This window comes from Corvus hawaiiensis, chromosome 5, assembly GCF_020740725.1.
Source record: "Corvus hawaiiensis isolate bCorHaw1 chromosome 5, bCorHaw1.pri.cur, whole genome shotgun sequence".
NCBI lineage: Eukaryota > Metazoa > Chordata > Aves > Passeriformes > Corvidae > Corvus > Corvus hawaiiensis.
Genome location: NC_063217.1, coordinates 2,736,374 through 2,763,975, shown reverse-complemented (window position 1 = coordinate 2,763,975; position 27,602 = coordinate 2,736,374). Strand labels below are relative to the sequence as shown.

The following is a 27,602-nucleotide window of genomic DNA, read 5'->3' as shown; positions in this document are numbered from 1 at the left end:
AGAGAATCTGTAGCTGTCCCATCCCTGGAAGCATCCCAGGCCAGGTTGGACAGGGCTCGGAGCACCCTGGGACAGTGGAAGATGTCCCTGCCTGTGGAGAGGGTGGCACTGAAAGGTCTTTAAGGTCCCTTCCAACCCAAACCAGTCTGTGATTCTACGAATTAGGCAGATGTAAATTTTCTATTACACACATGACACAATTCTGCATTTGTCTGGAAAGTTTAAGTGTGCCACATCTCACTTCAAAGCAGACTTCTCCTCCTGAACCTTTGAAACAAAAATTGCCCCTATTTATGTGAAACAATTTCTTTACACGAAGGGACCTCTCGGCCATCTGATTTCACATTCTGTATCAGAAAACTGGACAACACTTTGCAATGTGCAGAAATGATTCCCTGCCAGAAGAACATTCCTCTAATCTCCAGTATTTGTAATTCTTGCAGTATTTTGACTGTAAGAAAATTAGCTACTCTTGTCCCGGGCATTTAGCAGTTTCTCCTTCAACAACGACCAATTCTCACCCAATAAGGTCTGTACAAATTCACTTTAAGAAAACCAAAGCTTTGAGTATTTATTTATTCTTTCATAAAACAAAGAGGCATTTTTGCATTTCTAACTTCTCTGTAGTTATTGATAACTCTTTATATTCTTAACATTCTCCTGCTCTCTTCAAATTAACCCGTGGCTGTACACATGGTAAGTTTCCCAATTTAGAGCACCAACATTTTTCTCCAGATAAAATACTGATCTATATAACAGCACCTACTTTCTGTCCAGCTTGCTCACAACTTCATTCTTTTGGGCTCCCTTCACACATGAAAAAGAGGTGGCACAACTCTGGCAGCCAAGCAGAGCACTCAGAGTTTAAGCAGCCACAAGAAGAGCACAACATCCTACTCTGATTTTCCTCTGAACACAAAATACATCCAACCTGGCCTTGGACACTTGCAAAGATGGGGCAGGGATTTGAGGGCAGGTGAGGAAGGATCATATCTCACTTAAGCCAACACCTGCTCTAATTTCCAAGCCTGACAAGGAGGACAATGCAGCCAATGACCCTCCAGGCCACACTATGAGGAGGACTTGGGGAACAAGGTCACCCCCTCATTTTTCCCTTTCTAATACACCAGAAATGAAAAGAATTCCATTTCCTCACACCTCACCAAAGGAGGGCAGAACTCAAATCCAATCCATTTCACTCCCAGTTACAACAGTTCAAGGCGAGCAGTTAAACTCAAGGTCTTAGGAAACCAATCCTGCAGATGAGGACTTCAAAATGGATCATGCTCCAGAATTTTCCATCCTCTGCCTGTGATGTTTGATAGTGTAGGCAGAGATTGTTCTTACCTCCAAGAGTTTATCATGACCCTTCGGCTACGTGTATTAAGAGCACAAAATAATAAACACAGGTATTTATTTGGCCACATGGCTCAGTTATTGTTCTGTAGAGCTCAGAGTCAAGAAAAGTGACACATACCTTGTGAACACTGGTCCAAGAACTTGGGAAAAAGAAGCCTAAAAAACCAAAAAGTTCACATATCAAGAATGGATATTATTATTTAAGTAAAACATTTACATTCACTTGGATGCTGAGAGAGTCTCACGAACCAAACCATTTTCATGCTTCTTTTCCTCAATCCACATAACTGCAACATCCTCACAAGTTATGTCCTTCAGCACTTTTCCCTCAAAAATCAGTTTTGCAGATGGTTTTAATTCTCCAACAGATTTAAGAGCTAATTCCCACCATGCAATTTATTCTGTGTTCTAAGGAGTCAGAAATGCTTCAATGTCATTTTAATTCTTATATAAACAATAGGAATTTAAAGTTTGCCTTAAAGAATTGTGCCTTTCACAGAGTGGGAACTTTCCACAGAAAGACTGGATGTACAGCATGTCTATTTCTGCTGCTGTGTCAGACAAGTGACCATTATTTCCACGAGCTTTATCATGGACACAAAAGCTCTAGAGAGTATTTTACCTGTTCCCTTCAACTCCCTCTCCCCTACCCAAACTCAGAATGGGGAAAAGCTTCATCCCATGCTCATGGAAGAGCTAGATCTCTACAGTGATGGACTCTGAGGCAGGAAAGGGGTTTGATTTTCTTGAGTGCAAGTTTCAAGCCAGACATTAAATCCACTCTTCTCCATTCTCACAGTGAAATCACCAAAGCTTCCCAACTGCAAGGTTTGCCACTGGCACTATGTGGCTACTTGGTAAATTCTTATCAGAACAAACTCCAAAGCAAAACATAAATAATCTACAGCACAGGCTGAGCCTCTTCCTTCAATTGCTTCTGCACTTCAGGAGACAAACAGTATTAAAGGACTGCAGGCTGCTGCTGCTGCTAGAAACACTACTCAGTACCATCACTAGTAACACGTTAGTAAGTTAAAAATAAAACAGAAATGGAACTTGTCTTTCCTATAATTATGGAAAGAACAAGTTTGAACAGCACTCCAGCACCAATTCACCAATATTTTATGTCGTTTTTATTATGTATTTGGAATCTTTGTCACGGAGATAAGAAGAAGCAGCAAGGTAAGGTCTATGTATTGACTACTGCAAAGCACAAGCAGCACACTGGTTAGTGTTTAAGAACAGCCAGGAAATTTCAGGAATGCACTTTTAGAAACTGCTTGGGCAGTTCACCTCTAAGCTGTGATGCACGGTTTGATCACAAACAGAAGCAGTGCTACCAACTCCAAAAACTCTAACTGCTGGAACTTACTTTGATCAAATCAGCTGCAAGGCATAATTAAAAAATTGGAGGGTTACAATTTTACAGATAGGTCTAAGAAGTTATTTCCATGTTTGTTGAAGTCTGGAGCACACACATTTACTATGAAACAGCAACCAAACCACACTATTTCGAAAGGTCAGTGACTTGGCTCTGCGACCATTTCCTCCCCACCCTGACTCTGCAGTAACCCAGGATATCAGATTTTAACACTTGCAACGCTTTGGCTTCCGTTCTTTGTCATTCTCTTCCCCATTTAAGGGATTGTTTCCCTTAAATTTCATATTTTAAACCTGCGAAGTCTTTTTTAACATCTAAAAGTAGTGGCAGAATCAATAACCCAAACTGAGATGCACGTCTCAATTTTTAATCTGGCTTACAAAAAGATTGTAAGAAAGAGAATTATTCAGAGGACAACTGACTGTACAATTGTTACAAACTCCTTAGCAGGAGGATTTGTATTTAAGCAATCTTTGTTTAATCTTCTAGGAGCTGAACTTTAATTGATATTCTATACAATTATATATCCAGTGGAAACCAAGTGCCACGCTGATAAACCTAACAGCACTTCCAAGTTCCTCCAAGATGGATTATTAAGCAGTTTTATGGGACTTAAGTCAGTTCAGCAGCCTTTAACCATTATATATCACTAACTATTATAAAAGTGAATCAAAAATCTGTATTTTCAAACTTGAAGAAATACTCCAAAGCACACCTGTGTTCCATGTAGCAGCTCAGCGGCTCCACACAGGTATTGACTGCTCCAATGATGAAAGAAGACTTCACATCTGGGTCAGGGTGAGTCTGCAGAGCTTGCACAACATCAATGACATCAGTGTATCTGCAGGAAACCGAAATGAAAAATGGGTTCAGAGAACCAGAACGACACAGTTCCCCATCCAGGAGGAAATCGATCGCTTGGAGGAAGGTTGGATTTCTTAAAGAGCTACCAAAACAGATGGAGAGCAGCTCAGAACTTGGCAAATCCAGACAAATTAAGCAAACCCAGATAAATCAAGCTGATTGGAAGCTGAATTAAAAATAAATTATTAACAACTCAGAGAAAAACCGTGCAAACTTTGCACTGAACAACTGACAAGTCCTGCTTGCAGGAAGCACAAAAAGCACAATATAACGAAAACATTTTATGCCTAATGCCAAGCATATTAAGCACAATTTGAGTTTAAAAAAAAAGGAATAAAATAACAGCATCTCTCACTTCTCAGCATCCCAATTTAATCATGTTTCTATCATTAATGTACCCATTTTTTATCTGGACCTCAACCACTGTTTTATTTTATCTCTGTATGACATCAAGGCTTAGGTGAACCTGAGTTTTAATTTCAGGGGTTTATTTCTCAGCCAGTTACAAACTTTTCTCTACTGCCAGTTATCAGCTGGATGGGATATTTAGAGAACTCCAGCTACTCTAAAGCTGTCTATACCAATATCCAACTATCCAGAAAGAATGGAAAACCTCCAATTATCTGTTCCTGAACCCAGTGCTGCTACCAGAGTATCAGTTATTTTGCCCATCGTTGGACTTTACACCATTCCTACTAATTACACAGGAAATAAATCAATCTGGCTCTAACATGGAAAAAATGATGGTTTTTAGCACTATTAGAATGGACCATAATGAAGAAAATGCTGAGCTCCGTGTGTATGCCCTCAGCGAAAGGATGAACTGGAAATCATGGCAGCCAGGTCAGGGTGGTGCCTCCCTCACATCGGTTTGTGTCACCTTCTAATGACTCAGAACCAGAGGGGGGAAACATCCTGCAGATGATTCTGGTTCTCAGTTGCTACACTGGAGATGGAAATGTCAAATGGAGGTGGCTCAGAGCCTTCACCTTTATTCCACAAGGAAACTGGCATTGATCAGAAACATGTTACTACGCCTTACTCTGGTACCACCTGCTCTATCAGGCAATAGGAGATCTTCGACAGCCTGATTTCTGCCCACAGTTCTGGAGTCAGAATCACAGAATAGTTGGAGTTAGAAGGCACCTTTAAAGGTCATCTTAGTCCCTTGCAACGAGGAGGGACACCTTCCACTATCCCAGGTTGCTCCAAGCCCCGTCCAGCCTGGCCTTGGACACTTCCAGGGATCCAGGGGCAGCCACAGCTTCTCTGGGCGCCCTGTGCCAGGGCCTCACCACCCTCACAGGTAAAAAACTTCTCCCTTACATCTAGTCTAAATCAAGCCTCTTGCAGTTTAAAACCATCACGCCCAGACTTGTCCCTCCATCCCTTGTCCCAAGCCACTCTCCAGCTCTCCTGGAGCCCCTTTAGGCCCTGCAAGGGGCTCTGAGCTCTCCCTGGATCCTTCTCTTCTCCAGGTGAACATTCCCAGCTCTCCCAGCCTGGCTCCAGAGCAGAAGGGCTCCAGCCCTCAGAGCATCTCCATGGCCTCCTCCGGACTCACTCCAGCGGCTCCACATGCTTCTGATGTTGGGATCCAAGAGCTGGAGGAGGCAGCTCTGCAGGTGGGGTCTCACCAGAATCAGAATCCCCCCTCCCCTGCTGCCCACACTGGGGGATCAGCCCAGCACAGGAGGGTTCTGGGCTGTGAGGCCACACTGCTTCCACAACATGCAAGGAAGGCTACGGACACCTTTTTTTGCAAAGGAGCAACAAAATCAACAGGTACAGAAAAGCTGAGTTTGGTCCATATGTAAACCAGAATTCCCTTATTCTACACAACAGTTCTCAGAGTTTCAAGCCTTTACCCTTGCAGGACCACCAGAAGCCTCTTGCTCTTCCCAGCATACGCAGCCTGACGGACCCCGAGGTTCTGCTGGGCCTCCAGGAGCCCGGCCAGGTAACGCTGGAAGTGGGAGGCACTGAAACACTCGGGGCTGTCCATGGTCTGCCGATAAACCATCCACCTAAACCACAGACAACGAGGAAAGGAGTTCATGTGCTGTGACAGAACACTTCTGTCTTCTTCCTATTTTGAACCAACAGACCAAAATGAAGTTTGACAGCCCAAAGATTTCACATCTCTCATCATGATCTCGTTGCACTTGACCACGTGGGAAAGGGGAATTTACTTGGCTTTCTATCATTTCCAGTGTAAGCACATTCTTTACACGACTGCCAAAGGGGTTTGTGAATGTTTTTTGTTGTTCTTCAGTAAAACAATGTCCAGCAGCTTTTTCAGAGCTGTACATTGTATGAGTAATTCTGATCACTGGCAGTGATGCAGTAAACAGAAATTAGACAAATCCAATTCAAGACTCTGGGCATGAAAATATTTCACTGCAAAAATGGAAAGTAACAATGACATTTGCAGGAAAACAAGAGGAGATGTGTTATTACACAACCTTCAAAAGTCACCTTACGTGTTTGCCCTATAACAGAACCACAAAACTGTTCTGAATCAACTTGATAAAACCAAGACATTGAGTTAAAAGTAAAAAAAACAGTGCAGAACATGGCTAAGATTAAATGCTAAGGTGTTTGGCTTTAAGAACTAAAAGGCTAAGTTTATTTTATTATTTTTCAGAAGCTCTATCACCACACAGAGTGGCAAATTCCTCCAACAGATTTATCTTTTTGCCACACAACAGATGTCCTGAATGTACCTCCTGCTCCTGCTGAATAGAAATCGGGCTAAATCAAGAACAATGCTGTGGCAAGGACTGTTAGTACAGTGTTTTCTCATAAGAAAAATGCATTTTAGAATCACTACAAGTCAATAAATGGAAGCTCTTCGCCACATGGAATGACAACAAAGAAATCTCCTGGTGCTGTTTTTCTGTCTAAATGTATAAATTCAAGGGCAAATCTACCTGGCAGTCTGAAATTAGGTTTAAAAAAACACCAAATGAAACAGTGATAATTTTTTTTTCCCTCATGCCAAGCTGTTTTTTGGTGATCAGTGTAAGCAGAGCTGCACCAACCTCCCGTGCTCCTTGGTGAAAGCGACAAGGAAAGCACACAGGTCGCTGGAACGGCATCCTGGAAGCCCAGTGATGATGGTGATGATCACCTGCAACACAAGGAACAGGGGAAAAGGGAAGTCTAAACACAAAATAACCACAGAAACACTGGTGCAGACATCAAAAAGGCTGTTTTCTATGATTCATATAGATTTTCCTTTCCTTTAAACCAACCTTAAAATCAGATTTAAAAACGTTCGTAAGAGCTTATTAATTGTCAGTATGGTCTCTGAACCAGACCCCAGCAATATTCCAAGAGAAAGATTATATTCCTGCTGCTTTGGCTTTGTTTTCAGCAGATTTCAAATGCTGGGAAGCTCCAAGGAAATATTTTCTCTGAAAATGCTATTTAAAGCACGCCTTAAGTTGGACAATTGTTATTGCCCCTATAGAGAAAGGAGTGTTGTACAGATAATATCAGCAAATGTTAAATATCATGTGCTACCTCTATGCTATTTAAAGGACTTTTATGTTCCAGAGAACAATTCAGTTAAATTATTCAGCAATTCAGAAAAACAAGCTGCTGCTTTAGGGCTAAGTCTCTCTGGACATAAGAGAAAACAGTTCACTTAAAGATCTACACCTCATTTTCTGCCTCTATTCCATCAGGCTGAAAGGCCATTTGCACTTCCAAAATATTGTTTAAATGGAAAAGAATTAAGTATATAACCAGGAAAACAAGGCAAGAAACTGGTGGTAGTGGAGGAGGAGGCAGAGCACGGCTGAACATGATCCGTTTTATTTAGTGTAATTTCATTACACTACAACAGAACTACTGACAGAGTCTTCTAAATATTATATATGAGGGCTAGGAATTATTGTGGAGTTGTTTCCTTACCTTATCACCTTCTGCTTTGCTATCAGGAATGGTTTCTGACTGTTGCAGAAGGACAGGAAGATGTGCTCTCATCACTGGCTTGGTACTGACGCTGCTGACCGTGAAGTGCTGCACAAACCTTCCAAAAATAAAAAGTTTATTTCCTTACAATTGACAGCAAAAGATTTCATTCATATAAATAGCTGGGAAATTACTAAAACGAGTATTAAAAGTCAAGCTAGAGAGGAAATAATTCATCTCAGAATAAAAACATCCTAGTGTAAAGACAGAACAATTTAATAAACAATTTTTAGATGGGTATCACATCTACCAAAATACTTTTCTATCATTTTTACAGAATGGATCCCTTGAGCACAAAAGTAATTCCTCACCCCTCCAATTCTGGAATGGCAGCAGACAGTTTCAGCTCCCTGCATCTTTCCCCAGAAGAAAAAGACAAGGCATTGAAGAGCTTCTGAACACTGGAATGCCTAAAAGAAGGAAAATCATTAATTAGTTAAAGGAGAAACCTAAAAATTTATCTTCTTTAAACCACATGGCTACATAATAAATGGTACCAAAAAAAATAGAAATAAAGTGACTGTCGCACTAAGAATGCAACAATTCCTTATTAATTATTATCAAAAACAATAAATAACAGCATTTTTGTGATTACAGCACCGCACTGGCAGGAACTTACAGCCTCTTCTGTTCCTCAGACAGGAATTCCTCCTGGACAACCCTTAAAGATAATCCTGAGTTTGTCTGGTTTTGCCATGAAGAGAAAACCTGGAATAAACCAGATCTGTGCATAAGTGTCATTGTTTTCCCAAATTTGCTTCGGATTTGTTTAGGAATTGGTTTTGCTCACCTAAAAAATAGACACATTTTCACAAGCCATTAAATATTGCACAATACTGGGTTTGCTGCAAGAGAAGCTGTGGCTGCCCTATCCCTGGGAAGTGTCCAGCCGCTGGATGGGGCTTGGAGCAACCTGGGGTAGTGGAAGGTTCCCTGCCCATGGCAGGGGGGTGGAATGAGATGTGCCTTTAGGTCTCTTCCAACCCAAACTATTTAAGAATTCAATCCACAGATCAGATTTTGTAACCTTTTCTTTGGCTAGACTGGAACTGCTTTAGGAATTTACTGAAATGGCCTCGTTTTCCCTGATAAAAATGTAGGTGTTTATAGCCCAAGTGCCCTACAGCAGGAACTGAATTAATCCAAGTCTCTTTGAAGCACTACTGTAATTTTCATGAGGTGAGATTGCAGCAATCATTACTCAAAATTTAAGAAAAACTCTACTCCTTCCCAAAAGAAAAGGAAACCCTTCGTTTCTCTAGGGAATGTTTTGGCTCACATCCTATTGCTCCAGCCAAGACACATTAATCTGAATGGCACTGTGAACCTAGAAATCAGATTCAGATGAATCACAAAGTCCTGTCAGTGTTTGGTATTTCCCTTCTTTTCAGAAGTAAAGGCAACAGCCATTGTTGTTTCTCACAATAACTGTCTGCAAGACAAAACAACTGGGGGGGACACGACTGCTTTCCATTAAAAACTCAGCATCCAAAACACAAGGGTAGGAGATAAAAACCATCAAAATAAAATATATTTTTGATATTAACAAAGGCAATATTGCTCATGCAGAAGGATCCACACAACTGAAGAAATAACCACTTCAAAACACACAGAAAGGACTCAAAGAAATGCCTGGAAGGGATGGAAAAAAGGAATGGTCAAGGGGAAATTGTGTTCTGTAGGAGTCAAAGGGTTGGGAATAAAGTGAAAACATAGGTCAGGCTAAGAAGTGGAAACACATCCTTTTTGTACAACTTAATGAAAGTTTGAAAAAGAGCTGCTATGGCATTGAAGAAAAAACAAAAAAAGAGACAAATCAACACATCCCAAAGTCTAAACAAATCCTCCTCCTGTACCCATTAGAGTGAAGATGTGGAAGGCATCACCCCATCCTCACAGGGTCTGCACACCAGATTTCAGCTCTGTGGGATCAACATCTCAGTTTTTACTAAACCCAGATCTGGGTAAGAGGGTAGCTGGCATTCCCTATTTCCAAGAGGCTTGGAATAATCAAAGCATAGGTGCAGTGAGCGAGGTATCAAGTCAGATAATTTAGAAGAGTAGAAGTAGCACCTAAATTTTAGTGAATCTTTGTAACCTGTGAGGCACACAGACTTTTAGAAAGAACTCTGGAGGGAATCAATAAATACCTGAAGGTAAACACTGACAAAACACAGTAATATATTTCCATGGCTTACACAACCACATACACTCAATTTGCTGAAGAGTTTTGTTCATGAGAGAACATCCTGAAGTCAAAAGATTTGTTTTATCTCCTTGAGCAAAGCAACTGGTGCGGTGCCAGATGAGAAACTTAAACTGCCCTAACTGAACCTCAGTGTGGAACTGTTCAGCAAAAAAAAAATTAAATCAAAGGAGGACAGGAATAAATAGCCCTGAGAAAAAGCAGCAGAGGAAACAAATACCCTCATCTCAGATACTTGGATATCTACAGCCAAAAACCAGATCAAAAGAAAAGCATTGCAACTATCAGAAGAAAAAAGAACTTTTTATAGGCATAGATGAAAAAGGATCTGGTTTTCTTTTATTAGGCCAAATAAAGCAGAAAGAACAGGTCTGACATTTGTGAGTATCTCAAGGATGTGTTCTGGTAGAGAAAAGAAAAATAAAACAGATATAAAAGTAGAATTAATAAAATAGGCTGAAAATTCAAATACAAACAAACAACAGATTCCCAACCATTCACAGAGTGGAACAGTGGGAGGAATTTAAACACTTAAGATAAAAGGAGGAGGCATTTTATGGTACCATTAATACAGCCATTGGGGACTACTCACTGAGCTAGGTGGTCTTTTCCAACCCAGTGTGATGAGCACATCCTAAAACCCTTGTGAAGTCCTAAAATCTCCAGGCTCATTTCCTCAAAAGCACTATTGTTATAAAGTTTGCTTTATTAAAAGCCTCTGGAGCACAATGCACGAAGCCAATCTACTTAGGGAATAATACAATGCCATATGGGATACTTAAAAACTTTAACTCCACTTCCCTAAGGATCACGATCCAAATGTGTCTGACCACAAAAACACACAATGGAACCTCTGCCACTCTGTACAATCCCTGTAGCCAATTACACACCAGGGCTACAATGAAATGCAGCTCAGAAAAGGAGCTTTTAGAGCCCTCGCTGCCTTCAGAAGGCAAAGTGAAAGCACATGGGGAGCATTAAACTCAACAAGCACCACCATCACTGGAAATTCATACAGAAATTCAAGTTTCTCACACATCTTTCAACACACAGAGCAACTATGTGGTTTTTCCCGACCAAACTTTTTTTTTTGACTTTACCTGTGAATAAAAAGCTTTATAAATCTTTCTTTTGGGGAAAAGTGCAATCATCAGGAAATTGTTCTGGGTATGGAATTCAACAGGTAGATGAGGAAGCAGGGAACTTTTGAAGTCTATGAAGAGTGCGGCAACAACACTGTTGGAATCCTGGAAAAGGAAGAAACAGGACAAGTTCTAATTAACATTTTCTACTTTGCAAGGCACAGGGGTGGAGCAGGAGGAGTGGAGCACCCCTCAGTTTCTACTCTGCAGCTACTGGAGATACCACAAGCTTAAAATAAAGGATTTGAGATTGATCTAAGCACCTACGTTTTGTCCTGAAAACAAAAGCTTGCATTTTAATATCTTCCCTTGTTCCCACCAAAATCTAGACCCTTCCTCTGCTACTGCTTCAAACAACAAACTCTTCATCTACACCCACATCTCCAACACAGACACAACATGAAAAATGAATTAAATGCCAGCTAAAAAGCTGACAAGGATGGCAAGGTGCTCTTGCAAAACTCTTTGTACCATGCTCTGGGGTTTCTGACCTGAAAGGAACTGTTCTGCAGCAAGACACGAGTCTAAGGCCTGTAATTTAAAGTGCAGGTCCCATGCATGTTGAAAGTGTCCCGTTTCTCTCAGATTCTTTCCTGAGCACAAATTCTAACAAATTTCTTTCTTTTTCACCTGAACTGTCTTTACCAACAGGAGGCTGAAGCCCTCAGGTTGTGTTTCCCTCAGGAGCACTGAACTCAGGCTGTCCAATTTTCATTCTAAGCAAACACAGATTTGTTTTCATTGGGTTGTTTTTTAATTTGTTTTGGGTTTTTTCCCAGAATGGTGGGAAATGCCCCATCCTTGGAAGGGTCCAAGGCCAGGCTGGATGGGGCTTGGTGCAACCTGGGAGAGTGAAAGTTGCCCCTGCACACAGCTGGGGGTGGAACAAGATGAGTTTTAAGGTCCTTTCCAACCCAAACCATTCCATGATTCTGGATTATCAGGCGTTTATGTGCATCTCTGAAGGACTCTGAAGTGCTTTATGTTCCAGCTTTGACTTGTAACTCTTTTCATACCCAAGTTTGACAAAATCAGAACAATTCAGAAGCATGAAACATTTCTGGGAAATCAGAATTCAATTATTTAGGGCTCAAATCAGAATTTTAGTGGCATCCACTTCACTTTCAATAGAAATGGGCAAAGAACTCACTGTACTCATTCTTGAGAAGAAAAAGCTCAAGTTGGGGAACTGTTACATAAGAATTGGGATCAACTCTGAGACATTTGCAAACAGAATCCCTCTGCTTTTCTGACTGAGGGATTAATTATAAAAATAATCCTCTCAAAGTCACTGAGGTTACTGAAGAACATACAAAATATCCTCCGAACACAGAACAATTTCTTTTAAGAGAAAATGGCTTTTGGAACAGAACCCACAGATCCTGGATTCTGCAGGATGGCTCAGAGATTTCCTGAGAAGTGACTCCAAGGCCAACTCATCCATGCTGCAGTCAGCATGAGAAGCATCCAACAAATCTGCTCCTGGAAAACATTTTGGGCTCCACAAATTTAAAAAAGCTGAAAAGCAGCAGCAATAATCCCCACAGACACGAAGTTGAAAGGAGCCAGCTCCCAAGTTTTACAAGATGTTAACGTCATTGTGAAATCTAAATATTGCTTGGTAGTATTTGTTCACTTGATGAATGGCCAGAATCTCCCCTGCCCTCCACGTCCATGAGCCCCAGGGACTTCAGGAGCTCAGGAGCAGCTCAGTTCCTCACAGCACAGGAGTCTGCACCACGTGCTAGAGCAAAAGTGTAAATATTTTCAAGTGAAAAAGAAGAATACTTCACAGGCATCGTGAAAAAGCTGCTGAACACTGCACATCACTTCGAGGCTTGGTATCTTTTATTTTAATCTGAGCATTAAATTACCCTTTTTCTTTTCCATCCATATTGCTGCAATAACTTTTGCAAAGAGCAACCAACAATTACCCTGCTTCTCCTGTCACTTCTTAACAGTTCAAACCCTCCACCCTTGTATTCTGCCAAGTCAGTAGAACAATAATACACTCCCTGTCAAGGCTTAGCTTCACACAAAAATCTGGCATCACTTCAAGAATGATGGCCAGGTCCCAAAAATAGCAACTTCTATGAAAGTGAGTGTCTTGACTCAAACAATAAAAGGAAGGTCAGTGTTAAAATAGCTTCTTAAACTACCAAGGGGCAATCAATATGATGTCCAAGAAAAGGCAGCTAAGGTAAGAGTCTCTGAGCTGCTGTGTTTTCATCTCAATTGAATCACACATTTTTATTGTATTTTCCTGGTTTCCTGTATTGTGTGATGAAATCACCCAGCACAATGTTGCAGGAGGCCACTGAACAAATGGGGAATACTGTACCTGAACAAAAGGGAAACTAAAGGAAACTGATTTTTTTTTTTTTCCGGTGTTTAGGAAACAGTAACCAACACAAATAATCTCTTTTCCACCCTGAAGAAGTGATGGTTAACTCAGTGTCTCTGCCTTGAGGAGGAGAGAGCTGAGCTGCCATCATTAACCTTTCAATTCCCACTGAGCCTGAACACTGCTCCGGTGGCAAAGTCATAGATTCCAATATATTTTTAATAAAAGGCAGCATTTTCACCCTCCAAACACCCTAGGACTTCACCATACCTTGACTGTTCTCTATCCATCACTTCACACTGTGAGATGTTTGAGGAATGTTTTTAATAAAAAGCAGTTTTCACACTATTAACACCACATTGCTAACTTCCAATACAAAATTCTCTCCTCCTTACTCACTAATTTTAGTTAATCAACACCAAAAGTGCCGAGATTTGCATCAGTTATTACAGTTGTACAGACACTTAAAACTGAAGCTGAAATCTAAATTTTGTACCAGAACTCAACAGAATTATTGTTAAAAATTGATAAAAACTTATGACAGTAGGAACAGAAAAAATACTCACCCCATCATAGAGAGAAATGGAACTCATGTGGTTCTTGGAAATGGAAATGCTGCCGTGGTGGGGATCAAAGAAGAGAATGCCATCGGAAAAGAAATACAATTTGCCTAGAATTTGAAGGAAAAAGGATTCTATGAGGTATAAATCAACATTTCAGCTTCTCATGATGACTGTCTCTTCTTCCTGAGGAAGAAATCTATGTTCTTGCAGGGTTTTGTTGTATTTAACAAGGAGTAAATTTGATTTGGGACAGTATTTAGTGAGCACAACCAAGGGCAGGAAGCATGACTACGACTGCATTTGACTTCCTCTGACCCCACAAAACCACTTACCATAAATATTCTGAGGCACTTTTTTAAATTTAAAAGCAAAAAAATTCCATCCTGTCAAATTTCAAACTTCCAGAAATGCAAAATTGACAATACAAGACCTTGAGTAAAGATTGCATCCAAAATACTTGAAAATGTAAACATTGTAACAAACTGAACAGTATAAAAATGTTTGAGTGGAAAATTGAAGCATTGTCTAAATTTAGTTTAAATTTTTAAAAATTAACATAAAATTTACCTTTTAAATTAATATTTAACTTAACACTTAAATTTCAAATGTAACAGTGTTTAACTGATCCATTTAACCATTACAACAATGTTTAACTTGTCCACTTAAACATTATAACATTTACATTTTGGTTCTTAACAAACCTGCATGAAAGAAAGCAGCTGAAAAAAAGAGAAGCAGCAAGGCTGGGTGATATCATGGAAAAAGAAAATTCCACTGAAGTGGAACAGAAACTGGTATCAGCAAAGAGCTGATTTCTGACAGGCACAAGAAAGAAAATGCCCAGAGAGCTGGACCTCTGCTACCAGTGCTGGACCAGGCACTAAAAGCAAGATCACATTCCATACTGGGAAGTTTATGAGTCAAGGGAAAGGTTCAATATTTTCTGTAAGAAAAAAAAAAAAACAAAGGAATGAAAATATCCAGCTAAAACTGCCTGCACAGGTAGCACAAACAGTGCTGGGAGGAAATAATACAGAAACAAAGATGCTTTACTCTTGAAATGGCAACTTGGAATAAAATCTTCAAAAATTATTCAGTATTAAGGCTTTGTTTTAATAAAAATGGCTTTAAGCTGAAGGAGAGCAGGGTTAGATGAGATACTGGGAAGGATTTTCTGGCTGGGAGAGTGCTGAGGCCCTGGCAGAGACTGCCCAGAGAAGCTGTGGCTGCCCCTGGATCCCTGGAATTGTCCAAGGCCAGGCTGGATGGGGCTTGGAGCAACCTGGCATCATCCCATGGCAGGGAGTGGGATGGGATGGGATGATCCTTAAACTATTCCATGATTCCATTCACCTTTTGCACCTCACAATGCCTGACTACAAGGCTGCAGCCTCAGCAGAGCCCAGATTTGAGCACAACAAACTGGGGAACAAGATCAACTTTACAGACACCTGACATGTAAGAAAATCTCACCCTCCTTGCAGTGTTTCATAATGGCCCTTCCACCAGCTACTTGTAACTCTCCAGCCCAAGAGTTAGCAAAACACTGAATTCCACAAACCTCCCAAAAAAAGGAAAAAAAAAGGAAAAAGTAAATTGCTCTTTTGAGGCACACAGAGCCAGTTTTAACAAAGCCCAAAAAAAAATCCAGCATTCTCCAGTTATTTACTGAGTGAACAAGTGCCCACAGCACTGCATTGCAAAAGAGCTGAATATCACAGTCTGCATTAACCTCTTCCCTTTGAAATCTGATCAGTTAGAGCAAAAGCAGCTTCCCTTATGTGAGGGTTGCTGTTTAATTGCCTTGCACATCATTATTTATCCTCGACACCACAGGGCAAAGACAATAAAGCCGAAGATTCTCCTCTAAACTCTGTCAGCACCAAGCACTTAATGTCAGATAATTCATTACCTTCTGCTGCACATCAGCACTGTGACAGCAACACCTTCTCTGTACATCAGAATATAAAAGTATTGTGCCTTAAAAAGTATCTATTGATTCAAGGCCCGAGGGAGAGAGGGAAATCCAACAGTGCCATTAAATTGCCTTCAGTCTTATTCCTGGGATATTCATGTTATTTAAGTTCTTGAAGCAAAAGGCACCAAAAGAAGAGGAATAATCCAAGACTGCTGCCAGTGATCTTGTGCCAAAAAGCTGTAACTGGGTTGGATCTGAGAAGGACCAAGACCAGGCATTTTTCTGTAACACAGTGAGCACCTGTGCTGACAAGCTCTGAATTCCAGAGAGAAAATGACAATGGAAGAAAACTGGAATGCATCAGCTCCAGGAGCAGGCTTTGATAGGAATATTTGCCTTCTCCCCCTGAGCTGGGAGCCCATGGCACTTCTGCAACGCCCAATCTTTCCAACCCCACGTTCGTATAGATACAGAAAAGGCAGAAAACATCTGGCACCTCATCTTCATCTGTCAAGGACAGGAAGAGCCAGTCTGTGCATGTTCTGAAGGTGAGCTATGGAGAAAAGCCACCTCCCAGGTCTGCAAAGCCTCAGTGACCATCATGGAAGAAAGAGTGCCATGTACCTCCAAAGCCTGCAGCTCAGCAGGAATCCTCCTTCCAGGACCAGGAGTTTCAGGCAGAGGTTGGGGACAAAACAACCAGACATGGAATTTAACACAAGAGACTTGTAAAGGCAAATTGAAACCTTAAGATGATGGCATAGTTTGGCTCACCAGAGTGTGAATCCCAAATCCTGTCTCTCTCTCTCTGTTTAAAAACTAAAACAGAAAAGACCAAACAAAAAAAAACAAGCAAAAAAAACCAAACCAACTACATCTCACCTTCTGCAGGCACGGCCTGTGGATTGCTGGAACAGACATACACTCCATCACCCCCAGTGAGTAAAGTGCCCAGGAAAGATTTGTCTTCCTAAACAGGAAAAAAACAACAGCAACATCACAGACTGGATCAAGGACTAATCCAGGCAGGAACATTTTCTCCTGCTTTTGCTCCAAGAGAAAATACTTTATTTTCAAACAGCATCTGTCAGAACTTTGAAAGAGTTTTATCCCGCATGGATAGAGAAGGACCAGGGAAAGAGAGCAAGGCAAGAGGAGAATTTTTAAAAGCCTTCCCCCCATTTTGGTTTTGCCAGCAGCTATGAAGTTACAAGTTATTGTCACAACCACAAGGCTGAGCTTTTTGTTTTTAGTTTGTCAATCCACTGAGCTAAAAGTATATTACATGAAAATAAATCTACTTATAATGAACATTCCTGGGAACCACAAATTACACCACAAATGTGAAACTCATGTGATCTAATGTGTTCCCAAATTCCAAACTCTTTTTTTTCCCTAGTGCTTAAAGTGTTTTCCTTTAGACATTAGCATGCTAATTAAGTTAAAAGAAAGTTGCATCGAGTTTTGGGGGCTTTTGGAAACATACGAGCTCCATGAGTAATGTTTAGTGAGACTTCCATGAAATCATGGTTTTATTAGAACTCTTTTTGCTCTTGGGTTTTGTGATTCTTTGAAATAAAGGAACCCTCAAACTTTTACACACAATATATTATTTTGTATGTCAAAGTTTGAAAAAGGCAGGGCAGAACAGGCAAGTCTTGTAGAAGAGAAGTAACACACAAAAATAAAGGAGGGTTTGGTAGGAGCTCAAGTTTTTCAAATACTGCTTCATCAAAGTGTAACTTCTTAAGTTTAAAAAAATATTTCATTTTACCTTCAATACTTCTTGTGCCTTTTCAGACAGTTTCACATCACTGTCTTCAACCTGCAGCCAGAAACAGCTTCCATTTGAATGGTGATTTATATAAATAAAGGAAGGCTAACGTTAAATAAAAAGCACTAAAGGAGTTTTGAGGCAAACAAGAACCTCAGGTACCACAGACAGAAAAAGCCCTGAGCCCAGAGTGCTTTAAAGACAGTTTTGTGCTCTTAACACTCTGTTACCATGGGACCAGAATAATTTCTTGCACTACATCCTCCTCATTAAATTGTTTTATAGACTTAAATAATATTATATAGACAGAAAGTGTATCCCATCCAGTCCTATCTTTTATTACTGTTCCAGCATGCACTGCCAAAGAGCAATGGCCAGCTTTGTTACAAGCTTTGGAATTCTCCCTCTAAACTGTGTAGTGTGTTAGAGCCCTGCAATCAGACCTTGCTTGCTTTTGGGGTGATCTAAAGTGCCCCACAATAAACAGAATTTTCAAAGGTCAAACTGTGCACTTCAAAAACACCCAGACTTTCAAACAGCTAAAAACCTGACATGGTGAAAATGAAATAATTTAAAACTTGTGCTATGGATGGAACCAGCTTGTTTCCACTTAGTTTTTCACTTATTCCCCCTATTTAAAAAATCAGAATATGTGAAAATTACAGCATTCTGTTCCAATGCCCAAGGTCCATATTTTCCCCCAGACATCCCCACTCCCACAGCAAGTTTTGCTTTATGGATGTGTGCGTGGATGAGCTGAGCTGAGGCTGTGTGCCCTCACTCACCAGCCAGGAAGCAAATCTCGGGATAGCTGCGGTCAGGATAACGTGCCTGGAGTCTGGACTGATGCTGCCATCTGCAGGGAAGCCACGGGAAGCAAAGCAGTGGAATCAGGGAATTATTAAGGTTGGAAAAGACCTCCAAGGTCACTAAATCCAACCTTTCACCTCATATCACCATGGCCACTAAACTAATAGCACCCATATAGTTCAGAATGTCCAGTGAGTTACTTTTAAGACTTGAAGTTTCTTTAGTAAATCTGAAAATCTTGTTATTTTAAGGATTTCTGAGCGTTTAAATGAAGCTTTCACAGCAGATTAACTCCCAGTCCTCTTGTGCTCTGACACACCCAGAGCTGGCTACAAAGTTCCAAAGAAATCCTGATTTATTCTGGTCTTTCTATGGCTTCTTCCTTTGCTCTTCTCCCCACTAAAAGGGTTCCAAACCCAGCCAGGTAACAGCAAAAACATCCATTGGAATTCCTCTGGCTTTCCCATCACAGCAAAGCCAGCAGAAGGACAAGAGTGGTGGCAGAATTTAAAACACTCACCTTTTTCTTTGACCTGTATCTGTGATGTCAGAAAGGACTCCGAAAACACAACGGATCCCAAGCATCCTCTTCCCGTGAGCAGGTCTGGAATGTCAAACACCATCATAGATGCCTGCAGCAATCCAGCAGTTGGAGGGAAAGGGAAGACAAAGCAGAATTTGAAAGATTTCAATTGAAACAGTAAAATCTGTATTTTTCAAACATCCTAAACCACCATTCCTATATCGTGGTGAAAACCCAAGAGCATCAATCTGTGGTAATGTTTTATTCTGAATTCTGACTTCTCGTTAAATTTGTTCCAGCATCTGAAATCTCTCTCATCTCTCCTCTTACACTTATATTCCCATAAAAATCTCAGCATGCCCCACAAAAACAGGCACTTGAGCTCTATTTTCTAATTAAATAAATACTATTATAACTTACCGTTTTGATCAAACTCAGACTATCCTCGTTATCTAACGGAGTAATTCTAGAACAACAACGACAATTAAATATTTAAATGTTAGATCATTCTTCTGTGACTCCCCAGCAGCCAAAAGTACTGTTTCATTTTAAAATACACTCTTATTTGTGCAGGTCATTTCAGTCAATTAGTGTGGGGATTAAATAAGCACAAATTTGTGATATCTACTAAGTTAAAAGCATTTTTAAAATGAAACTCTTAACGAGCTCACGCTGCTTCTACTCATTAACAGTTAATAAAATTAGTCTGCCCAACTGCTTTTTATTCCTTTTAATGTTTTTAAGATTCCACAGAATTACAGATATGAAATCACTGAACTATCTCATACTCAAAAGCATTTAGCACATCTCGTATGAAATAATCAAACACGAGGTTTCCAAGAAGAGAAAAATTAATTTATTACTGTATGAGAAGCACTAATTAATAACAAGAAGTTGTAAGACAGTGATACAAACCTGCCATGGTTGTTCACAGCCTGAATTTGAAAAGCGATTTTGGAGCTGTAGAACAGAAATTGTAAAGGTGAGGTGTGTGGTTTGTACTTTTAAATGTAAAAAATAAGCAGGAATAGACTTAAAGGAAAATAAGTGATTAAGAAAGCAGGAAAATGGAATAATTATAATGATTTTTAAAGTCTGAATGCATTATGAAGTCTTGGAATTTGGCAGCCAGGCAAGTTCAGTTTAAAATTAGTATTTCTCAGTTTATAATGAATATTTTTTCCCCCAAAGAAGCCAATCCAGTGGGACAATGAGCAATCAGTAACTATGGAAATACACACCGTAAAGCAGATTTCAGCTGTGCTAAGCCAACGGTGTCTAACACAGACAGGAGCACCTGCTCTGCCACCTCCTTTGCCTGAAAAAAGGAAATAAAGAATAAAATACCTTTTTCCCATCCTTCCAAATCCCAGCAGCTCCAGGAGCACCCATGACATCAACAAGAGACACTAAACAGTAACACACTGATGCACCAGGCTAAAATTTGTTCTTTCACAGATCTCATTTTCCTTACTATGAGGTCAGGAAAATTCACGAGAAGCTGGAAAAACCAACTGGAGATGGGTAAAATTAAGGCACACTCTGAAATCTCTCTTTTTTCTTAAACAGAATTCAGAGACTGGTTGGAGGCCACGGTACGAACTCAACTCATGTCATAACATTGGAATTATTTTGGTTTTCATTTTGGTTTGCACGTAAATCTCATACTGCAAGCAATCCAAATCAACAATTACAGAGAGAGAACAATTACAGGGGGCTTCATTTACCTTGGATTCAGTGGAAGTTTTAGCATAGCACTCAATGCCAGCAAGCACAGCCTCTACAACAGCAGAATATATTTGCGACAACAGCGTACTGAAGAGAAATACAAACACAACATTTACTGGACAGGTAGAGTTTTCTTCCTCCTCTCTTTAAAGGAGCAGTTTTTTCCTCTCATTGCACAACTCCCTTAATAACAAGGAAGGGGTCCTTGGTGAAATAAGTGGAGAAGTAGCTTTACAGTTAAGCTTCTTGTGTAAGAAAATTCAATTAGAGCAAGGAAATTGCTCAAATTACAGGATATTTTGGGAAAATACCTCTTGACACAAATGTATCCGGTGCTTTTGTTAGTCAAGAATAAAAAATATGTTTTACTGTTGACTTTTGCTGCAGTTGGGTTTAGAACCACATCCTAAATCCAGGGCCTGGAGTGCCAGGACATGGGGAATGGCTGCACATTGACAGAGAGCAGGGATAGATGGGATATTGGGAAGGAATTGTTCCCTGTGAAGGTTGTGAAGCCCTGGAATGGATTTCCCAGAGAAGCTGTGGCTGCCCCTGGATCCCTGGAGGTGTCCAAGGCCAGGCTGGACGGGGCTTGGAGCAGCCTGGGATAGTGGAAGGTGTCCCTGCCCATGGATGAGGGTGGAATGAGATGATCTTTAAAGATCTCTTCCAACCCAAACCATTCCACAATTCCATGAAATCTCAAACTCAGCTTAGTCCAATTCCCTTCTTAAAAGGGGACTGAAAAAATTGTACAGAAGCAAACCAAAGTCAGGCGAAGCCAGGAATTACTTTCAGTTATTTTATAGCTCCAGAACCACTGGGAAAAACCCACATTTGCCCAACCAAGCAACATCAGCCTCTGTTTTCTTGCTAAATTATAACAAAAAGATGAGCAGATCAACAAAATTACTGCTTCCCTAAATTTTAAGTCCTCTCATTTACTCCTCTGCCACTGCCAATATTGAGGGAGGGAAGAGGGGGCAGGAAAGAGAAGGATACAGCATTTAAGCCATATGCAAAGCATTCCTGAAGGACGGAAAAAAAGCGTCTGAAGATCCCAGATGTGGAGGAACCTCAAAATGCACCAAAGCTTGTCTTTGATCATCCCCAACAGCAGCAAGAGATTTTAAAATTCAGCCTTCTCCCTGCTTTTTCAGGTTTCTTGATTGCAATTTCCTGTGCTTTCATATGCACTTAGCATGTTTTCACTGCACCCAGTAAAGGAATGTAATTCCTTTATATTCTAATTCTTCCAGACTTTGTAACCATTCCTATTTTCCCTCAAATTCACCTATATATTTGTAGGAAAACACCTCAGTGAGGTGTCCTTTACCTTACTCTTCTTCCCACTTTAACATTTTAAAGCTAGGAGTGCAAAATGTAAAACAACATAGTTGCTTTTGAAGCATTTTCTTAAAAAAAACAGAATCACAAAATTCACCCCAGTTTATCCTTCAATTTACAGAGTTGGTTTATGCACTCCAGCCAATCAATACAGCCAAACTTGGACTGAATGGTGTTCATGAAATACTTTTATTTCACTTTTTATAAAATATTGACAACTGTAAGAACCAGTTACAGGACTCAATGCAAACTAAGCCAAAAATCATGAGTTCAGGTTTGTCAGAAAAGCCAATTATGCTGCTGTTGTTGAAATTAGATTATTTGAACCAATACAGGGATGCTTCCAAGAAAATTATATTCTTTTAAAATTACTGCCTTTATCAACCCCTGCTTTGTTCAGAGCTTCTCTACTCACCTTGATTAAAAATGTACTTAGTACAAATGATTTTTGAAGAAGGACAAGAAGTGTTTGAGGAGAACATACAGGCAAGAAAAAATACCTGCTGGAGTTCAGTTGTCTATGAAAAAAGGGGAAATCTGCTGCTCAGTGCAGTTACTCTGTTTTTGTGTCTCACAATTACCAAGAGCCAACAGTATTTAGTGTGAGAGTACTGACACATCTTTAATATCTTGCTACCAGGTCACACAGCTTTGCAGAAGCAAAGACAGGCTCCTAAAATGATCCCAACTGACAAGGAGGACAAAATCTCTAAGGAAAGGTCTGGTTTATCAAGAGAGAGAGCAGGACCAAAGCAGATTATCTACTCTGTTCTCAGCTGGACAGGGATCTACAACAAGCAGAGGAAGTGGAAATCAACATGGATAAACAAAGTCTGATTTTGAGAAGGTTAAAATGAGCAGAAGCTTTGCAGCTTCCCAACTAAAAAAACCTAACTTTGATCTAACTTTAACACAGTGAATTTCTTCACAAGTTTTGAGTGTTCCCTGTTGGCATTCCCACTAAGCATCATAAATCTTACACATTGTTCATGAAACTGGTCTAAAAATTACTTTTCCTTCTATCTGTGCAAGATGCTACAGTGCGAGATACTTTTCCCCTTGGTATATATGAAGTATCTTGTAAAATATTTAAGTAACTGTTAAGATTATTACTTTTTTTACTACAATTTGAGCAAAATTTACTATTATTTCCTTTCCTACTCTGCTGCTGCCACACTAACAACTCCTAACTGCACCCACTGAAACTCTCCACGAGCATTTTGCCTTTGAAACCCTGTCCCAGGCACATTATTCTGAATAAAAATGTGTCTGCAAATGCCAACAGCCACTAAAAGCAGGTTTCACCTACTGCCACGAGGTAGAAAGAGAGAAGAGTAAGGAATAACATAAAAAGTTGGCAGCTTACACTTGGTCAGTTTGCTTGTGCATCTCATTGTCATTTCCTGTATTAATAAAAAAAAGGTTTGGTTTAACCACTTTAAGAACATTTCTGCTGCACATCTTACATGAAATTTATCCAGTATTTTATGTTACTAGGACAAACACAGGCTGTAATTCCAATCCTCCAACTGTCTTCCCTTCAGCTTTTCTGAGCTCAGTATGATTTCAAGATAACCCTAAGGACTGACTTTATCTATGGACTCTTCCAGCCATTTGAAATACCTAAGAAAATGGTTTTTAAAAATTTTACATGGCTTGTTTTTATTTGGGAATACAGCTATTGTAACTCATTATACTGGGCCCAAACCAGAGGATAAGAGTGAAAGAATTTTCTCTATCTTTTTAAAAGTCCTCAGTTACTCGACAACTACCCATTTGAATTACTGTGGTTTTGGAGACTGTTTTTTATAAACCCATATGGAACATGGACTTAAATATTTGCTTAGTACTTAAAAAAGGGTCTGCACTCTCAGATCTGACCGATTTTACCCACAAAATCTGCTATGATTTCATGCACTGGCTACAGAATCTACCACTCTGTGGCCTGATGCTCATAAAGGAAGCAAAGCTTTAATTGCTACAAATTTTCATGGAATCAGAGGTAATAACTTCCTTGGTATGTTTAATGTACTTACCCAGGAAAGGAATGTGAGTGGCTCCAAAAAAATAGGTCCTTGAACAAGCCAGAGGTCCCTTTGGAGATACACACTGCACTACCTAGCAGTCAGTATTAATGAGATACAAAAAGCCATCAGTAAAACAAATTGGTGCAATAATTAACAATTAACTACATTCCCCTTAAGTCTTCTAAGCACTGACAGACTACAGAAGTTTACGACACAGACGGAACTGGATTGTGAAAAAGCAACTTACGTTTTCAAAGGTCTATTTCACTTTTGACTTGACCTGAATGGTTGAAAGACTTTGGAAAGGAGATGAGCTCTGACTTGTGTTTTCAATTTCCTATGTCAACTGCTCTTTTCATGAAGAGGAAAGTGTGTCAGGTTCCCATAACTATGCTGGCACTTGGTCTTATTTACTATTTTCATGACACCCTATTAAAACAGTATCACCTGTACCTGTAAATAAACCACCTTTTTAAAAACAGCATCAGAATCTGAGGACAACAGATGGAGCAAGTACATCAGAGTAACACTGTACTTGCACTTTCAAAGGTATCAAATGGTATCTTATTGTTAACAAGGGAAGAAAAGACAGAACTGAAAGTGTTTTTACAGAAATAGGGTTTGAGCAGCAAATGGAGGATGAGATTTCACCAGGATGCAAAAACATTCCTTTCTCAGGCTCTGGACACATGATTTGTGCCCAGAACTCCCACATCCATCCATCCCTGAGGCAGCTCCACATGAAATGTTGACAAGCTCATGAACTCATGGCCTCACTCATGCGCTCACTCCACCAAGACCTGCGCTCAGCCACATCCACCTGCTCAGGGCTCACACCACTGCCACTCCCAGAGCCCCTGGAGGCAGCAGGGAGCTCTCTCCACACTCTACCTCTCTCCTCCTTCGCTGCCAGTTGCCTTCTGGAGCCACCCAGGCCCTCCAGCCAGAGGATCCCAACTCCCTGGGGTCGCTTGCCCAGGCACGGCCCCTGCGCCGCAGTGCAACGAGCCACGGACCTCAGCAAATGTTTAACAACCAAGCTTTCACTTGGAAATGGAAACAAGTTAATCTTTACAACTTCATCAGAACAGTCCTGGAGCTATGAAAGACTTTTCAGAGTTTCATCAACAGTTGCTGAGCACACACTGGAATTTGGATATACGTCAGGATCCCAGGTTTATTCATAAAGGTATTATCAAAAAAAAGTGTCTTTTCGTTTTCTTTTTTAAGAAATGGCTAAACAAATGTGATTAAAATAAAACCTGTGTGTCACAGTAAGTGTATCATAGAAGATTTTCACTTTGTGGCCAGGACACAGATCCTCACAAACAGCATTTCTCTCTCCCCCACCCACTTACAGCACCAGTTGTCTTTTTACAGAGAATAAATTATTTTAACTCATTCAGCAGTCCCCTGATTAAGAATCCAGTATGGTTTAACATGGAAAGAGAAAGAAAAAGCAAATTTGTTCCTTAAACTGATGGATTGCTAAGCTGCTTTATGTTAAGAAGAATGAAGTATTTAACTTATGGAAGATAACCACAAAAAATATACGAAGAAAAAGAGCATCTACAATGCTTTAAAATCTCAGATAACTACTCCAGAGGCTTACCATATGCTTGGCAGTGCTTCCACCAAGGCCAGTGTTTCGAACCAGATGTCCTTCAGATGGAAAATTAAAGTTCCCAGAGTTCAAGTTTTCCTTCGTGGAGTGGCTGCCAAACAGGACAAAGGGCTGCCGGCTCGGGCTTAGGAGGAGAGAGGGAATCACCACCAAAACATCACAGGAAGTTTACAAACAACAAGTGAAATCAAAGCTTTCAAGTGTAATGGACTAACTGCTGAATTTCTCACTACAGGAGTGGGATCAAAAAAAATTAGTAAAGCTGCACGAAACTTCCCACTGAAAGGACCAAACTCCAAAGAAAAAACCCACTTGCATTAAAAAGATGATCAATTCTTTAAAATACAATAACATATCTCAAGGCTGTTCCCCAATGCTCTTGGAAGATTCTTTCATCTTAAACTGCCTTGAAAAGCTGCTTAGTTTAAAATTCACCATCTTGAAAAACCCTGAAAAGACCGTGTTGGAAACAAACAAAACTATTTTGGGTTCAGTTCTGGCTTTGGGCCCAAGACTCAGCTGGAGAGGTCAAGGATTTTCTTTTCATTATTGCAATGCAAACAACAGAGGATGCTGCCAGCAACGAAGGGCATTGAATTCCACTGGTTTGTCCCACATACTGAAGAATGTGCAGAGAGATTCAAGAAGATAAACAAACCTCAATTTAGCTCAAAACAGCACAACGTGGATTTTGCAACACAACCTTCAGCTAAACAACAGCTTTCAGTTAAAACTCTGCCATAGAGGATGGTTTGGGTTGGAAGGGACCTTAAAGATCATCTCAGTCCACCCCCTGCCATGGGCAGGGACACCTTCCGCTATCCCAGCTTGCTCCAAGCCCTGTCCAACCCAGCTGGGGTTTCCAGGGATGGAACAGGAAAGGAACTGATCATAATGCACAAAATTTCATGATATATGTAAGAACTACAGCATTAAATCCTGTGAAAATTCAGCTTATCCTCCCAGGAACTGCCTTTGCATGGGGCTTTTTTCCAGTATGAAATGGGATATATTGAGATGATCCCACAAGGAATTTTAAGCATTATGGCATCAGGGATATGGAAATAAAATATTGAGGAACTATTGACACCCCAGGGAATAATGGGTAATAATTACCTGTTATCTGTTATATGGCTTGAGATCATGCCATGGCTGAAATAACTTCTGAAGGGCTGTGAAGAATTGAAAAAAAAAAATTTATTAAGAAGCATATGAAGGAAAGTGTGAAATATCCTATCATTAAGAAAAAACCTGAATTGTCCTTCTCAAAGAAAACTCCTGAACCCTCAAAAATACTTCCAACCTCCACAAACAAACATAAACACCACTAAGTCTCTCATATTTTAAATCATTGAATGGTTTAGGTTGGGAGGGACCTTAAGCCCATTTAGTTCCAACCCCCTTCCATGGGCAGGGACACCTTCCACGATCCCAGAGGAAGTAAAAAAATGCTTTAAAAAAGCATTAAAATGCTTCAAAATGCATCCAAAAGCAACAAAATGCTTCAAAATGCATCCAGAAAAGCATCAAAATGCTTCAAAATGCATCCAGAAAAGCATCAAAATGCTTCAAAATGCATCAAAAAAGCAACAAAATGCTTCAAAAGCAACAGCCACCCCCAGAAATCCTGTGCTATTTTCTCCCATGCTCTGTGCTCCCCTCAGTTATGTTCGAGGCTTGATATGTCCAAATTCAACTGGTTAAGCCCTGCACATACCAGATTCCATCCAAATGAAAGTTAATCTACCTACAAATATCTCTTGTGCATATATAAATCACCTAAATTGAATTATCAGCAAGCAAACACTTGCCTGAATTACCCCAGCAGTCCTAAGCCATCATACCATGGATTTTTAAGGTGGGTGGTGACTTAAAAAAAACCCCAAACCATGCATTTTTACTCCTCAAACATGAAAGGTGAGATGGGATAGGGAAAAAAAAAAAAACAAAATAATGCTGAATAATTATTCCTTCTGCATGGATAACAGCAGGATTTTCGAGGATTGCTGAA

The 27,602-nt window shown here is 40.2% G+C and overlaps 1 protein-coding gene across 2 annotated transcripts in view; it reads right to left on the bottom strand.

The window, feature by feature from the left end:
- DNAAF9 (dynein axonemal assembly factor 9) overlaps positions 1 to 27,602 on the bottom strand; it is a 67,504-nt gene that overhangs the window by 15,506 nt on the left and 24,396 nt on the right. For both annotated transcript variants that reach the window (XM_048302861.1, XM_048302862.1), the window contains 21 exons: positions 26,708 to 26,763; positions 25,580 to 25,715; positions 23,977 to 24,058; positions 23,307 to 23,343; positions 20,593 to 20,680; positions 20,107 to 20,183; positions 19,781 to 19,825; positions 19,286 to 19,331; positions 18,863 to 18,974; positions 18,318 to 18,388; positions 17,533 to 17,583; positions 16,641 to 16,728; positions 13,844 to 13,947; positions 10,892 to 11,038; positions 8,205 to 8,293; positions 7,897 to 7,995; positions 7,526 to 7,643; positions 6,649 to 6,737; positions 5,473 to 5,631; positions 3,456 to 3,581; positions 1,478 to 1,515 (listed from right to left, as the gene is read on the bottom strand). In XM_048302861.1, the coding sequence (XP_048158818.1) occupies positions 1,478 to 1,515; positions 3,456 to 3,581; positions 5,473 to 5,631; positions 6,649 to 6,737; positions 7,526 to 7,643; positions 7,897 to 7,995; positions 8,205 to 8,293; positions 10,892 to 11,038; positions 13,844 to 13,947; positions 16,641 to 16,728; positions 17,533 to 17,583; positions 18,318 to 18,388; positions 18,863 to 18,974; positions 19,286 to 19,331; positions 19,781 to 19,825; positions 20,107 to 20,183; positions 20,593 to 20,680; positions 23,307 to 23,343; positions 23,977 to 24,058; positions 25,580 to 25,715; positions 26,708 to 26,763 (1,858 nt within the window). The remainder of the gene's footprint in view (positions 1 to 1,477; positions 1,516 to 3,455; positions 3,582 to 5,472; positions 5,632 to 6,648; positions 6,738 to 7,525; positions 7,644 to 7,896; positions 7,996 to 8,204; positions 8,294 to 10,891; positions 11,039 to 13,843; positions 13,948 to 16,640; positions 16,729 to 17,532; positions 17,584 to 18,317; positions 18,389 to 18,862; positions 18,975 to 19,285; positions 19,332 to 19,780; positions 19,826 to 20,106; positions 20,184 to 20,592; positions 20,681 to 23,306; positions 23,344 to 23,976; positions 24,059 to 25,579; positions 25,716 to 26,707; positions 26,764 to 27,602) is intronic.